Raw genomic sequence first — 17,617 nt, forward strand, 5'->3', positions numbered from 1 at the left:
GGAGGTGGTTTGATTTTTAAAAGGAGTAGTGTAAGTGCAGTTTGAAGACAGAAAGCAGAAACCAGACTTGCCTTCTATGCTGAAGATTTAGCAGGTGTCTTAAAATAATACCATTTTCAGTGAAATGAACATGAAAAGAAACACAATTCAGTATGACTGACATAGGCTTGCTATACTGTCCTAGTAAGTCATTCTAATGGACAGATTAAATCACAGAATTAAATTTTGTATACGCATTAGTCTTACCATCTGCTCAAGCAATTGCTGTTTAAATTGGAAAATTTGTTTTAAAACATTATTTTAACACATTCAGAACTCCTGTTTACCCCAGAGCTGAGGTTGCAACATTTTGTTTATTTTTGATGTACTGAATTCAGGGTGTTATAGGATGGCAGAGAGTTTCATCAGCTATCTCAAAGTGACATTTAAGAGATGTATTACAGAGCAGAACTCTTACTGCACCATCGTTGATAGAGGCACTGAAGCAGTGCCTATGAAGCAGTGGCAGCTCTAATGCTCATGACGTGGTGAGGGTCCTTACTGAGAGTGCTGCACGGTTACAGTGTACTTGTGTGGTATGAAGCTTCATGGTGTAAAGCTGGGAGGAACATAACATTCAAAAGATTTTGCTAAGGGGTCTAAAGCTCTGATGTGTATAGAAAATTAAATGCCCTTCATCACTGATGCTACTAGGAAATGAGTGAGCCCCTATGAAGTGGCATAAAGGGTTTAGCAGCAGAGTGGTGATTCATGTCGCTGATTTGCTACATGGGTGAGATGTGGGTGTGAAGTAGTGACAGTCAGAGGGTCCTTATGAAGTGCAGAGAAGAGAGTCTTAATAAAAGTTGTTGTATCATCAGCTGCCATGTGTGTGTTCATGTGCGCACTTGCATTCTAGTAATACAACCTTTACAGTCTCCTATTATGAGCTCTCTCTTATTATGCTCTGTGGCACCTGCTCACTATTGGTGCCGTATTAGCAGTTACTGGTCTTTGTTGCAATTGCTTACTTGAATGTGCTCTTGTGCGGCAAGTTCTCTCAAAGTACTTGCAAACAGTATGTTGTTCCTCCAAAAACAGGTGTCAGTGAAGGGGGGGATTAAGAATGGAATTGTAGAATTGTTTTGATTGAAAGGGACCTTTAAAGGTCATCTAGTCCAACCCCCCTTGCAATGAGCAGGGACATACTCAACTAGATCAGCTTGGTCAGAGCCCTGTCCAGCGTGGCCTTGAATGCTGCCAGGTACAGGGCATCTACCACTGCGGCGGCTACTTCTGAAGTCATGACCAGAAGTGCTTTAAATGCCACAGGAAAGTTCATTCAGTGGGGAGAAGGGCTGTTTTGAGCTACACAGGAGATGAATTTGGGCTTCTGGAAGTCGACTCAGGCGAGAGCACGAGATGAGGTCTCTTCAGCTTTATTGGGTGTTACATAGGGGATAGGAGAGTTTGGAGAGACATCTGAAGAGCCCTGAACAAAGGCTCTACAACAGTTTATAAGGGTACATAACTGGGTGGGTTTACAAGTTTTCAGAACAAATAGAAAAGTGAATACAAGTAATTTACAGTCTAAATTTACCAATGTCTAACTCTGAGATATGCAGGCGTCGAGTGGTTGGGGAGAGATAACGGCTTATACTATCTGTAATACTTTTCTGGGAGGTTGCTGGGATAATCCATTTCTTCTTCACTTTCTTCTGGCACTTCTCCCATTTCATCCCAATCCTCCACATTCTCAAGGGCACTGAGTTCTATCTCAGCTGCTTGGGCCGTAACATCTCCCCGTTTGTTTTCAAATAAAAAGGATAAAACTGCTTTTACAATGATAGATTTGCATATACACAAACAGCAAAGAACAAACGTGACAATGAGAACAACTGACACCAAGGTTTTCACGAGGGAGGCATCGTGAAACGTACAAAACAAACATGATTAAACAAAAATAACATTTTGAAACTTAAAAGGGTCTTCCCAATACTGAAGAATTTTTGGTTTCGGGAAGTCAAAATTCGCTAGGGAATATATGTATGATTCAAGAGGTATTTTAACTAAAGGGGGATCTTTGAGTCTGATTTTTTTCTGTTGTTTCCAGTTGAGGATTGAAAGTCGTTCCCAACTGGGTTTGAATTTTTGTTTTGGTTTCGCGAAATTCACTCGAGGGGGATGGTGTTTGAAATCTTCAGCTGTGTACGGCTTGACGCATTTTGCTGGAACCCACCTGGGCCCGGTAGGCGTGGATACGCACGCGTAACCACGTCCCCAGGTTACCAGGGGAAATGGTCCTTCAATGTTTAAAGTTTCCAAATTCCGAACCAACACAGGTGGTTGTATTTTCAATTTTCCTCTCTTGTCGTTCATGAAGTGCCTAAATATAGGCGGCATGGGCTCGTCGGCCGAGGCATTTAAAAAGTTGATGACATAGAGCGCTTTGGCCAGCCGGAGGTGAGGTGTGGTGACTTCTGTTGTGGTCCCCAGCTGTCTGTAAAGTGTCGTTTTGAGGGTCCGATGGGCCCTCTCGACAATTGCTTGGCCTGTCGGCGAGTGAGGGATGCCGGTGACATGGCTGATCCCCCATTCTTCGAGGAATTGATTGAATCGTTTGGATGAGTATGCAGGGCCATTGTCAGTTTTGATTTGCCCCGGGATGCCCAGTGTGGCGAATGCTTGGGTGAGATGCCTGATGCAGTCTGTTGTTTTCTCCCCAGAGTGGGCTGATGCAAACATTGCTCCTGAAAATGTGTCCATTGACACATGGACGTATTTCAATCGTCCAAATTCGGGAACATGTGTGACGTCGGTTTGCCACACCTGACAACTCTCAGTTCCTCGAGGGTTAACACCCATAGGGTAAGTGGGCAGATCGTCGGTGGCACGGTTAGGGCATGCCCTAGTTATTGCTCTTGCTTGTTCTCGAGAGATTCCGAATAGCCTGGCCAAGGCGTGAGCATTTTGATGGAAAAATTGATGGCTCAACTTTGCCTGGCTGAAGTGGTCTGGCGTATTCGGTTTCAGGGCAGAAGCTGCCAATTGATCAGCCCTACTGTTTCCATCGGCGATGGGTCCTGGCAGGTCGGAGTGTGACCTTACATGCATCACAAAATAGGGATGCTCCCGGTGGGACAAGGCTGTCACAAGCCTCAGGAGTAAAGAAAAGATTTTCGGATTGTCAATTTGTTTTAGGACCGAATTTTCTGCTCTCAATGTCACTCCTGCCACATAGGCAGAGTCTGTGACAACATTGACAGGTTCTTTAAATTTTTCAAACAATCTCACCACTGCAGCAAGCTCGGCAACTTGTGGGGACCCCTCGATTATTTGCACATCGGACTCCCACTGTCCTGTGGCGGGGTTCCTCCAAGTCATAACAGACTTTTTGGAAGTGCCTGAGCCATCTGTAAATACAGTCAAGGCGTTGGGAATTGGTTTTTGTGACAGTTTTGGTTTTTCAAACCAATTAAATGCTGTACTTAGAAGTTTGTGTTTTTGATGGCTTGATGTTATTTGGCCAGAGAACCCTTCGAGAGCCATTTGCAGAGGTTCATTGAATTGCATTTCAAAATCCAATTGTTCAGCTTTGTAAGGCACACGTATGAAAACAAAGTCCTGACCTGCTAAGGCACGGAGCCTTAACCTACCCTTTTTGATCACTTTGGATACAAATTCATCTCGGGTAGTTAACGTTTTCGCCAACTGGTGGGGGAGGAAGATCCACTCGATGATAAGCAGTGGATCAGGTTGGTCTACACTCCACTGGTAAATTAACCCGTGGATGTATCGGCCTTCCCCCAGGACCACAAGCTCAAAAGGTAGGTCTGGGTCATATCGGTGGGCTTGCCTTTCCGATATGGCCTTTTCCACCTTTCCCAGTGCAGCCACAGCCTCTGGTGTTAATTCTCTTGGGGAGTCTAGCTCCCCCCCTCCGATTAAACAGTTGAAAAGGGGGGCCATTTCCTCAGTTGTGATACCCAGGAGAGGCCTTACCCAATTCACGGAGCCACACAGTTGATGTAAATCACGCAATGTGCGTGGGAGGTTTCCAATTTTCAAACATTGAGGACGGATAGTACGATCATTAATGGTACAACCCAGGTATTTCACTGGTGTTGTTTTTTGGATTTTGTCTGGTCTTATATCAAAACCTGCTTTTGTGAAAACATGTGAGACAATTGTGAGTACTTTTTCAACTTCTGGGCTTGTTGGAGCACACACCAGAATGTCATCCATGTAATGCAGAATGCGGACTTCAGGAAACTGTCGTCTCACAGGGGCGAGAACTCGTGCAATATATTGCTGACAAATTGCAGGTGAGTTTTTCATCCCCTGAGGGAGAACAGTCCACTGAAACCTTTGGAGTGGTTCTGAGTTGTTCAGAGAAGGCACTGAAAATGCAAATTTGGCTTGATCTGCAGGGTGGAGTGGAATGCTAAAGAAAGCATCTTTCAGATCAAGGACAGCCAATTTCCAGTCTGAGGGTAAAAGGGCCGGAGATGGTAATCCGGGTTGGAGAGATCCCATGTCCTCCATGGCCTTGTTAATTTCTCGAAGGTCATGGAGAAGTCTCCATTCGTCTTTACCAGGTTTTCTGATAACAAAGATTGGAGAGTTCCACGGGCTTGTTGAAGGAACAATTCGTTCTTTTGCAAGTTGCTCTGCCACTAGGGTTTTGAGGGCTTTCAATTTTTCAAGGGGCAGGGGCCATGGATCAATCCACACAGGTTCTTCTTTCAGCCAATTAAGACGTGGGATAGCGCCCTCCACCACGGCCCCGGTGGAAAAAACCTGCTCTTTAGGAGATGGAATGATAATTTTTGCTCCCCATTGGCAGAGCAAATCTCTCCCCCACAGACTGTATGAGAGGTCCGCCACAAAGGGACGGACAGTGCCTTTTGCTCCTTCTACATTTACACAAACAACTGTTTGGGCACTTTGACGTGCCCGTGCATTTCCTCCCACTCCCATAATGGGTGTAGTGGAATCAGTGAGAGGCCATTGGGAAGGCCAATCTCGGCGTGCAATGATGGTAATGTCAGCTCCAGAGTCCACCAGTCCAGTAAGAGTAATTGTCTTTTCATTTAATGTTAAGGATGCTGTCAGCAAAGGACGAGATTTTGCTAGGTTTTCTGACCAGAATACAGATGTTGCATGTCCTTGGTCAGGGTCTGTTGGCAGCAAATGCTGGAACGTGTCATCATCGGTGTCTGAGTCAGATGTCCAGTTCAGTTCTCGGGTCTCACTATTTTTTTCTGCACGCGGTGAGTGTTCGCGTTCATAATTTAGTTTTTTGATGACTCATTTGCGGCTGGATTAAAACGAATGGAGGGTTTTCTGGCGATTTGAGGTGTAGATTGTTGTGACGCAGGGCGCGAGGTGTTTGGGGTTCCAGTGTGGGATTCCGTAGGTGTTCTCGGAGGAAAAGGAGAAGAACGTGAGAGGGAAATATTGGGACAGTTTCTTGCCAAATGGCCAGGCTGGCCACATTTGTGGCAGGTATACTGTAATTGTGGATTGGAATGGGATCGAGGTCGGGAAGTATAGGCTTTAGGGAATTGTGGTACTCGGAGAGGGGGTTCTAAAGACGGACGTGAACAGGCTTCGATCAGTAATGATAAGGTAATTTCTGTGCTTGGGGGTAAAGATGAGATGATTTGTCTGCATCTGGGATTTGCATTCACAGAGGCTGTTTGAATTATGACTTCTTCTTGCTGTTCAGGATTTTTAAATTGTTTTTCAATGGCTGCTGTTAGTCTGTCAATAAAATCAGTAAATAATTCAGTTTGGCCTTGTTTGATATACATGAAAGGTACTAAGGTTTCTGGTTTTGAAGGAACAGCCTTTAAGGCATGAAGTGCTGCTGTTATTAAATCTAATTGAATTGATTTTGTAATGATTTTCACTTGTTCAATTGGATTATTAAATCCTTCTTCTGATCCAATGAGAATTGACATTGTTAGGTGTTGCAAGTTGGGGTTTGTTTTATAATTTGTTAAAAGAGATTGGACTCTCCGTTTAAAATGTGATTCCCAGAGTGTCATTTGTGCTGGTGTTAATAGCACTGCTATAATGCTTCGAATGTCCACTGGACAACGGGTTTCTGATTGGAGTATTGAATCTAAATATGAATTAAAATAGGTTGAATTTTGGCCAAAATTTTTTGCAGCTTTTAAAACTTTTTCTCTCACTGAATGTGGAATTGGAAACCAAGTAACAGCTTGGGTGTTGCCTCTGTGGATGCTCATCGGGGGTGGTGAGGGACTGGGGGAACTGTGATTAGAATTAGGAGAGAGTTGGGATTGAGAGGGGTGTTGGGGTGAAGGAGGTGGCTGCTTTTTCCGCCTCCGGGCGGGCGCAGCTATGAGGGTCTGACCACCGGAAGTTGACATGCTGAAGTTCCTGTCAAGATGGCTGCGTCCATGAAAAACTTCTCCGGAGGTGTTTTGTCGGGGTTTGGACCGCCCCTCTGGCGTCATGGAGGAGGCGGTGGACAGGGCTGGGAGAGGGAGTGAAGGGGGTGGATCTAGGGAGAGGGAGGAGGGAGTGAGATCATGGTAGGAGTGGGTTCTGTTCCCGTGGCGAAAGCCGCGGGAGGCTTTTGCGGGTAAACATGGAGGAGTAGATAGGAGGAAGTCATGACGCGATTGGGCGGAAGGAGAGGAGGAAGGGGAATGCTGGGAAGAAGATGCTCGCGACGAATGCTGGGAAGGGGAACGTCGGGCACGCCCACGGACACCGGCATGATCGCGGCCATAATTCTTTTGTGTGAATTCCGCGCGGTCCGGGGTGGATTTTTCAGCGTTTTTTGGCGCGGACTTGGTTTTATTTTTCCGAGATCGGGGAAAGCGCGGACTAGGGGTAAGAGGGGTTGAGGGAGGAGTAGAAACAGAGCTGCAGTCTCTGTCTGGGGTTCGGGGGGAGAGAGAAACCCGCGGGTCCCAGCGCAGGCAGCTCCTGGGCGCACTTTTACGGTTTACCTGGGGATTTCTCGCTCCTTTTAGGATAGAGGGGTAAGGAGAAGGGTGTTGGGATAATAAAGGGGAACTGGGGAAAGAAAGCTTTTCAGCAGCAGTTACTAAACTGTGAGTTTTGGAGACCAGGGGGTACAATCGGAGGGCTAGTTTTTCATGTAAACGGCATTGAAAGGAGATTTTTTCGGACAGTTCGTCCCAGAAATCCCCTGAAAGGATGTCTTGTGGGTTTTCGGGGGGACAATATTTTAAAATAAAACGTATTAAAGATGTTAAATGGCTTTTCTTAAAGAAAACTTCGTTCTGAACTAAAAGTGTGGTTAATTTGGACTCAATCTCGCCTCTCAGATTCGCGACTTTAGAAAAAGAGCAGCCCATGATTTCCAAGCGGGGGGGGTGGTCTTTTTCTAAGCCGAAAAACAAAAAACAAAAACTAAAACAGTTCCTCTGACCCTCCCCCTACAGCGAGACTCGTTCTCTGCCCTGCAGGGGCACTGGGTGGGGATTCCCTCTGCCCACTCCCACAATGTCACGGGGGACTTACACCACGCGTGGGTCCTCTTCCGTGAGGAGGTCAGGGGCAAAGGAATGTCGGTGTCGCGAGGTCGCGTTCCAGGCGTCTACGCTCGCTCCGGTCGGGCGTAGGCTCCCACAAAAGCTGGAAAGTTTTGGTGTTGCTCTCAGGTGGAAATTTCACGCGTGGCTGCGGGTGTTTTGGGCTCTCCCTCCTCCGCTCGGCGGCGGCGCGGCGCGGCGGCGCTCGGCGGCAGGCTGCAGCCGCGGCTTTTCGGAGGGGTTTGAAATCCGGTTTTTTGCTGTTTCTCCCGGTTTCTTCTTTTCACGCGGTTTCAGCGTCTTCTCCCACGATGTTCCTCACACGATGATCTGTGGTTTTCCTCACACGGGAGCACCATCTGCGGCGGCTACTTCTGAAGTCATGACCAGAAGTGCTTTAAATGCCACAGGAAAGTTCATTCAGTGGGGAGAAGGGCTGTTTTGAGCTACACAGGAGATGAATTTGGGCTTCTGGAAGTCGACTCAGGCGAGAGCACGAGATGAGGTCTCTTCAGCTTTATTGGGTGTTACATAGGGGATAGGAGAGTTTGGAGAGACATCTGAAGAGCCCTGAACAAAGGCTCTACAACAGTTTATAAGGGTACATAACTGGGTGGGTTTACAAGTTTTCAGAACAAATAGAAAAGTGAATACAAGTAATTTACAGTCTAAATTTACCAATGTCTAACTCTGAGATATGCAGGCGTCGAGTGGTTGGGGAGAGATAACAGCTTATACTATCTGTAATACTTTTCTGGGAGGTTGCTGGGATAATCCATTTCTTTTTCACTTTCTTCTGGCACTTCTCCCATTTCATCCCAATCCTCCACATTCTCAAGGGCACTGAGTTCTATCTCAGCTGCTTGGGCCGTAACAACCACCACCCTCATTATAAAAAATTTATTCATTGTTTCTTACATAAATTGACTCTTCTTCAGTTTAAAAGCAGCACCCTGTGTCCTATCACAAAAGGCCCTGATAACAAGTTTGGTCCATCTTTCTTATAGGCCCCCATTGAAGTATTGAAAGGCCACAGTAAGGTATTCTTGGACCTTTCTCTTCCCCAGGCTGAACAGCCCCAGCTCTCTCAGCCTGTCTTCATAGCAGAGCTACTCTAGCCTTCTAATCAACTCAGTGGCCTTCTGGACTCACTCCAACAAGTCCATGTCTTTCCTGTGCTGAGAGTAGGAGAACTTTGATGTTAGAAGGGAGCAGGAATAATGAAGCATGCACAACCCCTGGGCTTATTTTTAAGCCTGAGTTGAATGGTCTGTCATATACACCTAATGGAGCTGAAAAGTGCTTTGATTGTTCTCACCTTGCTTCAAGAAAAAAAGAAAACTCCACAGTATAGATAATACTGCGCAGCTTTAGGTGCTACTAGCTTTTAAAATAATTTGGCTGCAGATGTCCATTACTGCTTTTTAAGAAAGAACTACTTCAGTGTTATGATGAAGTTATATATGTTAAAAAAATCAAATGTTTCTTCAGATTCGATATGTTATAGTAAACCAAATTTAGTACAGTGACTGCTGTGGAGATTTAGGATTTAAGAGCTGTGATGAGTTTTGGCAGCGAGCATTTAAGAGAAAGAAGAAATTACAAAGACTTTCCTTCTGGTGGCTCTCTCACCAGTTGACTTACAGCAGCATGTTCAGTTGAAGGGAATTGTTTTGTGCTTCCTTTCGAAGTAGTTGGGAAGAGCCAAGGAATGTATATAGCACAGACCTGTGATCTGTTGTGTGGTGGAAATGTGGGTGGGAAACAGTATTGAACAATTCTGGTTGATGTTTTAAAAAAATGGCTTACTTAGCTGCAGTGGTTATGGAGTTTGGACTATTCCAAGCCTTAATGTTTTTCTTTACCCTAAGAAAACAGAATCTCACAACAGTGTATTCTTACTTTAACAGCATTGAAAATAGGTTCTTAGAAATGCTGGCTCCTTCCGATAATTTCTGCATTGAAATTTCCTTGCAGATGAATTGCTTCAGAAAGAACAAAACTACTCTGATGATGTTTTGGCCAATATGATCAGCGAACCCAGAATCAGCTATGGAAATGATGCTCTCATGCCTTCATTGACAGAAACTAAGACTACAGTTGAACTTCTTCCAGTGGATGGAGACTTCAGCCTAGATGACCTTCAGCCATGGCATCCATTTGGAGTTGATTCTGTTCCAGCCAATACTGAAAATGAAGGTAAGTCCAATAAGCAGAGAAACCACAGAATATTCTGAGCTGAGCTTTGTGGTTTCTCTTCAATTTGTTCCCTGAAAATTTATATTTTTCTTATGTAAGTAGGATAGGGATTCTGAAATATGCATTTGGAACTGGTCTGCCATGTCAGTTGTGTCTTTTTAATGGAACAGAAAGTCCTGAATAAAATCTGTAATTTAGACACAATAAATTTCAGAGCTGAGCTTACTTGCCTTCAGAAACAAACAATAATAAATTATAGGATATTATGAGTAACAATCTTATAAGATACACGACAATGACCAAAGGGAGATAGATAGATAGATAAATTGTTAGATAGATAAGTTGTTAGATTTGTGCCATGAAGAAATGAGTGTTTTATTTAAGGTAGAACTTTTTATTTGCTGGCATGAAAATGATCGCAGTTCCAGCATAATCTTAGCAGACAGATGATGTTATTTCACTCCATACACTGGTTGTCTGGAATGTACTGCAGAAATGTTCCTACGTACTCATCAATGCAACTGGCTAGTGAAAAGGTTTTTCCTGAGGAGTATTTTATGTTGCTCATGGACTACTTCATTGAAGTGAGTGCATGCTACTTGAATAATCCCAGGTATACTGTGAATTTGGTAGTTCGTTTAGGCGCTGGAGCCAATAAATCAGAAACCTGAGGGACTTTGGTCATGTCATTCAAGTTCCTCTTCTTGCCTTTGTTTTCCTTTATTATAGTTCAACCGCATCGTTACTAGTGCTAAGTTAATCACATCAGTGAAAGTTTGTTACTGCAAAGGCACAGTACACACAGAGCCTGGAACTGCAGAAGTCCTCTCAGGCAAATCTGTGATTTATAGCTAAACTGTACAGACATTAACATCCTCCTCAAGTCTTTTGAAACCACTGGCTTAGGCTGTACCTGCTCGCAGAATGAGTTCTGAGATCATCCTTACACAGTTAAGGATGTTACACACTGCACAGTGTGTGAGTGACTGTGAGCAACTGCATGTTTGGGAGATGAAATATGTGACACGGACATGGATTTGCCAGGTCTGGTGTTGGTGCCAGGTGAAATCAGTGAAGTCAGAAATAGTTTTGTGATCGAAGTGGATTGTCCCAAGGAGTCAGAGAAGCCTAGGATCAGGCAAAAGAAAAGAGTTCCACAAAGGTCAGTGAGGCAGATGTTGGGGATCTGAGGGGAAGAGGAGAGACTGGTCAGGAGTGGGGCTAAAATCAGAGTGCCAGTGAGTCAGCACTGCAAGTTAGGGACCAAGTAAAAGAGCAAACTCAACAGACCAGCCAGCAGGAAAAACCAGAAGGTGCGAGATGGTGACAAGGGCCCCAGCTGTGTCTGAAGGGCACTTGCAGCCAATTAGCATACGAGGCAGTGACAGCAGCTGGCTGGAGCACATCAGGCACTGGTGAGTGGCACAGAAAGCTCACAGGCTGGCAGGCTGTACCTCATTTTCCTAGGGAAGGAGAGGCAGCTTGCTCTAGCTCTAGTGCATGTATCAAGGCTGTCTGCCAGGAGCAGGTCACAGTCTGCCTTGTGTTGTCTGTGCAGCAGGAATTTTCAAGTGCAGCTCTTGCTCCAGTTTTTTTCCATAGCTGAGGCATCCAGGGCATCAGTTTCTGCTGCCTGCTTTCGTGAAACTTGGGGGGGGAATTAATTATTTTTGATGTCTGTCCTCCCAACTTTCAAAATATATTGATTTCAGTCACCAGGTTTAGAAGTTACTAGGTAGACAGGTGCACCCAGACATACCCATAGTTTAATCACGCAAGCATATTTTTCCTTCAAAAACCTGGCTAAGCTCAGAATCTAATAATGAAAGGTGCTTCAAAGTGACACTGAATTCCCGTAGGCAACTGTATTGAGCATGTTTCTCCTTTTCAAATGTATGGCAGCAAATAAGAAACAAAAACTCTCCTGCCTGGAATAACATAGAATAACATACTGTTTAATTATTATTCCTATGTGTTTTAATGCAGCATGTGTTTTGTTGCAGGACTTACTCTTTCATGCCTTCAAGTTGCTGGGGTTTAGTTTTGATTTTTTTTATACCAGGATTGTATTTATCATGAACTTACAGCAACAGTCAGTTCTGTTAGGCCAACCATTATAATTGTTCAAGTCTGCACAGTTAGAAATGGAAATAATTTGGTGACTTAAACCTCTTCAAGTTCTTCTTGTTTCCCATTAAACTTCTCTGTCCTCTACCCAAACCACGATGTTCTTAACATGATCACGCCTACAGTACCTTCTTTCTTTAGAGTCCCTTCCTATGCCTTTGCCCATAGCATCAAAGGGGAATTTCACAGCTTTATTTTTTTCCTTTGTGTTTGTCTCATTGTTCCAGAATCCCAGGACTGACTGAGCCATTTGTCTTCACTTCCTAGGCCTATTTTCTTCTTTCACTGTGGTCTTACTTCAGGCTCTATCTATATTGCTTCCAAAACACGTTTCTGTCTTCTTATAATATGGTTTGGAAGTAGCAAGAAGTAAACAACAATTGACCTATTTTCTCCTGCTGTTTTTTTCTAATGAAGTTAAAATACTACAAACACCCCCACCCCACCCTCCCTTAAAATTTGTTATTATTAGTTCCCAAGCCTGTTTCCTTCCTTGGCCATGATCTAATCCCAGGTTTCACGCAGAGATTTTAATAATGTGTTGGATTAGTATGTTGCCATGTAATCTTAAGGTTTCATAACTCTACATGAAATTTTCCCATTCTAAACTGCATGTTTAAAAGGATAGGTTTTATGGAAAGAATTATTTTTCCTAGAATTGCTTTTATTGATGAAAAAGTGAAAAACAGTCCAAAAATAAATAGACTTTAAAAGTCTAGCATAGCTCAGTATTTTCTGTGTTTCCTTCCTTGTTTTTCCCTGAGGTAATTTCCCTGGAAATGTCCACAGAAATTAATCCAAAGCAGTAGGTAATATACTACACTACTTGCATGGCTGTATGGATGTCCAGCATGCGGCAACACAAATTAGGTTGACAAAAAACATTTTCTGATGACCCTGTAGAGACACCATGAAAAATGTCAGGAAACTGTATTTCAAAAATGCAAAATGCATCTTCCCAGGTGACCCTCAACAAATGCCCAATAGCTATAAAGCTCTGACACTGCCAAGCCTGCTGGGCATTTTGCCAGTGACTAACTGGGTTTGATGATTTACCCTTTGTATTTTAGCTTGCACATTATAGGAGTCTATATCTAGTATTTCTCTAAAGTGAGGTTCCTATAAATATACTGTATTATCCACGTGATTTGTCTAGTTGCTCCCTTCAACAGTGTTCTTGATAGGTGATCATCACATAGCACTCCTCACCTGCTGGTTTGTACCAGCTTTTGATGCACTTTTCTTTTACTTTTGAAAAGAGAAGCAAGCATGTTCTCTCTTGCTCTTCTGAGATGTATTAATATTAGGTAAAGGTGGGATGTGTGGCCTCTGTGAAGCCTGAGTAGTGAGTGTAAACAAACATGTACCAATTTAGTGTGATGAGTCTATCTGGACAATGCATTTTCAGTCTTATTTCTGTGCACATGGAATTATATTCAAAAGAAATATAATTCTGGAGCATCAAAATTAATGCACTTTTTATAATAATACATGGTACATATTTGAGTTTTGATTATTGATAAGTGCTATAGTGGGTTTAAATTTCTCCTCTCTTCATTAGCTGTTGTAATGATGTGGTCCAGTGAGGCAGACAGTGAGAAAACCCACAGACAAGATTTTCAGAGTTAACTGCTGTTTGTGCATACATCAGTAATGGGGCACTTACTGGGGCAGAGCAAACGGGTTTTAAAATGCAACTGAAATTCAAAAGATGGTTGCTCAGGGTTCTCCAGAAACCAGCCTTTCTTTATATCATGCTGCCTGGCATCACAGTCTGCTTTTAAGACCCTTCACTCTTATCATTTGCCTCCAGTTTTTGCTCTGCAGCTGGTTTATGACCTTGACCAGGTCTTTACACTTCTGCATCAGTTATGAAATGTGTCAGTGGTGTTTACCTTTCCCCCCTGTAAAGTGCTTCCAAACTTATAGATGACAAGAGGAATTATTCATTAGTAATACTTTCACCTAACCACAAATAATGCATTACTCTGAGGTCAGATCCATACTACTGTACAACAGAACTTCCTCTATCCTTTTCCCCTTCACCTACTCCCATTTCTGTTGCTATCCACAGGCTTCTCTCTCAGTTCTCAATAGCTGTGGCCATGTAGGATTACAGAGCAGGAGGTAAATAAAACTCTTCAGCCTTCTAGGGAGGAGGCAAGGGCCAAGGCAACAGAGGAGGGGTCTGCAAGGACAGTGTGGGTAGTATTTGCTCATAGTTGTTTCTTCCCTTGGGTCCTTGCCACTGAAAATTACTGCTGACCTGCCTGAGGGTTGGTGCTGACAATATTGTAAAACCTAGCAGAAGACATAAATAGGAAAATACTCAAAACTGTAGTTTCTAGTTAAGGATGGAAATTGCATTTTGTATAGAGCTATGTAAGGAAAGCAATTACACGGTCTGCTAGTGCCACTCTAAACTGCTGTGAAGGAAAGTGCCCTGATGGCTTGTCTGCAGCACCAGACCAGCAAGCTCCGTGAAAGTCTGCCTTTCTGGAGACACAAGTGAGTCAGATGCACTGATGTGCTTTTAGTCTGCAGCTGCTCTAAAGCTGATATACTGTATTTTTCAGAGCCAGGAGCTCTTGCAGTCATCTCTTGTGTGCAAAGGACCAGGGAGCCACTTAGGCTTTCAATTACAAGCATGATAGGTTGTTTGTCAGACCCACAGGAACACTAAGCCAGTGACGGTGACACAGACTTCCTGAGAAGATGGGCAGTTCCATTGCTCAAATCAGCAGTATCATCTGGTTTGTGTGATTTTCTGATGAGCAGTATTTCGTGATTGAAAACTGTGGGTCTGTCAGATTTCCTGTGTTATTGCTGCTCACTTACTGCTGATGAAGGCTTATACCTAAATCCAGAAGTTCAAATGAATGAGTATATCATGTGTTAAAAATTCTGAATTCTAAGGCACAGTGTAACACCTCATTTTTGAATTTAAGTTCTTTGACACTGTCACTTGAGTAGATAAGGAAGGCAACACAATTGGAGCAAAAGATAGAAACAACCAAAAAAGAGGGTTAAAATCGGAATGTTTTAATAAACATTTCCAGTATGTTCAAACTTAACTGAGGCTGTAGGCAGTGACTTAAATAGCTCTAAGTTTTGCAAATCCTGCTTTTCTATAAGTGCCAGTGAGCTTCATCAACCTGAGGTTTCAGCTGATACAGCCTTAGTAATATAATAAAAGTGTTTTGTAAAACTGTGTATGGCACTCAGTTGGATAGAAATTTCTGTTTCTTCTTTGTTTCCCTTTCAAAAACTGAAAGACAAATATGCTGTTCACAAATCAGAACATATAGGAATGAAGTATTGATTGTATTTGCAAAATGCAGTTTACTTTGTTTAAATGTTATAGCTGGTGCTGTAAAGAATCCCTGTTGGAAGGAAAATTGAGGGATTCAGTAGGCCTTAAAGTCAATATTGATAAAGAGCAGCTGCAGGAACTTATCATGTCCATTCTGGCTGCCAGTTTTGATGAAACAATGGGAAGACGTTTGCATGTAATGAATATAGTTTTGTTTTATTGACAGAAATTCTTTGGTCTTAATGGTTTCTCACTTAAAGGAGTAACCCGAATATGATGTAAAATTGGCACATCAGCTCTGAAGCATTCCTTGTGAAGTCATGTCCTCCTTTCCTTTTACTTTCAGGATTAACTGAAGGCAGATATTTTCTAGCTGTTGCTTTAGCAACCTTGTGTATGTGGTATGTCTCTCCTTCACTGTCCCAACAGAAGAGCAGTTGACTTTTTAATTTTGGGGGATTTTGTTTATTTTTGTTTGCTTTTTTGTTTCCTTATTGCACATGCCTAGTTGAGCCCGTTGATGCCCGCCCAGCTGCAGACAGAGGACTCACCACACGACCAGGTATATGACTTGCATGGCTTTTACCTAACCTGTATTTTTCTGGCATGCATGTGGTCTGCTGGAGCTGACCTGATGATTTACCTTTGCTTAGATGTACCCTTCTCATAAAATGTAATGCTCTTCCATGAATGAGGGAAGCATCAGTCCCTCACAAATTCCCCCTGTGTGAGTGCTGTCCTTGTCAAAGGGCATTTGGGATGTGTGCTTGCAGTGGGAGTGCCCAGACCCAGAACTGGTTTGTATCAAAGGTCTCATCTCTTCCAGCAATAACACTTTGGCAGGTGCAGAAGATGGTAAATTTGGTAACGCCTAGTACAGACACTACTTCTAATTTGGAAATTTATGATAGAAATGTCAAATCCTCTATGTAGAGTGAGCAGGTCTAATAAAGAATTAATGTGTGCAATTTCAGAACTGCAGGGCGCATTTATATTTCTTGCTGCAGTACTTTTCTTACTTACCTCCAGATATCTAAAAATTGGTATTATCCCTCTGGATTCCCTGAGGACACCTGAGGACACGGCTATTGATTCCATTCTAGGACAGAGCAGGGTGATTGTTTCTCCTCTGTAGGTACCTCTGTCTTTGTATTGATTTCAGAATAATAGCAGTTCACTAGGTTGAGTCAGGCTGCTATAAATGTTTGGAAAAGTTAAAATGGGATGATTCCAGTTTCCAAAAGGAAAAAAGACTTTAGCTTCTCATACTAACTTTTTTTTTTTCTTTTGGGGTTGTTTTTCCTCTGTTTTTTGTTCAGAATTATCTGGAAACTGCTGATTCCATTGAGAGGAAACAGCCTTTTATTTCAGAAGAGGTTACTTGCTGACTGTCCAACATAGTGAGAATATATTTCAGTGTCACATCATAATTGTGTTTTCTTTCTTTGGATCAGATTAAACTGACCAGTCCTTTTTCCCTTCATGCCTTCGTCTTGTCTTCCAAACATCCATTATATAGCATCATGGACAGCACCTTCCTAGTGTTTTTAAATCTTTCAGATAACTCACCCATGTTTAGCAACTACAGAAATTGCTGAAATTTCTATAGTTGAGAGGTAAAATAAGCTCATATGTTGCAGCAATTGGGCTATGGGAACTGGCCAGGTAATGTGCTCCTAGCACTGTTTTGGGAATCTGACATCTTTACTTGTGTTTGGAGTCTTAATGCAGTCCACGAAGAGAGCCTGGAATCAGGTATAGAGCTACAATGCCAAAAATCTTGGGATCAGGGGAAATCCCTTCAGTACTACGTTATCTACTTTCTTCCCCAAGTGCAGTAGAAATATCACAGATGAAACATGCATATTTTTAATCCAAATTTTGTAATTTTAATTCATAACAAAGAATAATTAATATTAACAATAATATAAATATATATAATAATACTAAAATCTGTGATTATTTACAATTTTCATTTCAGTCATCTTGAAAAATCTCATGTTATGCAGCCCATATTTATTATTAAAGATTATTCCTTCCTCTCTTCAGTTCCCTCACACATAGACACACGTTTCAGAAATCCTCAGTGTCCCATCTCTAGAGGAAGGATTTTCTCACACTGCCACACTCTAGTTTCAGAGTGAAACACTTATGTTTTAGTCAACTGCATCAGGGCGCTTTGTTGGTTGGGGTGATACAAATAGTTTTAAAAGTAAGCTTAGAATAAGTCATGAGTGATCTTGGTGAATGTGTGCAATAGACTACTAAGGACAGGTAAAAACTATTTCAGCATGTGAACATTATGGCTTGAAATTTCCAGCAGATGCTGTAACTTTTGCATAGTGAAAATCACGTGGAGTATATCCTCAGTGTTCTGTTTAAGTGCAAAAGTAGTGCACTTCCCTATGTTTTCAATCACCATTTCCAGATTTAGAAAAAAATTTTCTTACTGGCAGAGATT

The 17,617-nt window shown here is 42.7% G+C and overlaps 1 protein-coding gene across 5 annotated transcripts in view; it reads left to right on the forward strand.

Moving 5' to 3' along the window:
- APP (amyloid beta precursor protein) overlaps positions 1 to 17,617 on the forward strand; it is a 232,257-nt gene that overhangs the window by 194,616 nt on the left and 20,024 nt on the right. For 4 of the 5 annotated variants that reach the window (XM_085074630.1, XM_085074611.1, XM_085074641.1 and 1 more), the window contains 2 exons: positions 9,495 to 9,716; positions 15,665 to 15,718. In XM_085074630.1, coding sequence (XP_084930756.1) covers positions 9,495 to 9,716; positions 15,665 to 15,718 — 276 coding nt within the window. The remainder of the gene's footprint in view (positions 1 to 9,494; positions 9,717 to 15,664; positions 15,719 to 17,617) is intronic. The other variant, XM_085074621.1, reaches the window with a different exon arrangement.

This window comes from Lichenostomus cassidix, chromosome 1 (assembly GCF_008360975.1).
Source record: "Lichenostomus cassidix isolate B80296 chromosome 1, HeHo_3.0, whole genome shotgun sequence".
In the NCBI taxonomy this organism is placed as follows: Eukaryota; Metazoa; Chordata; class Aves; order Passeriformes; family Meliphagidae; genus Lichenostomus; species Lichenostomus cassidix.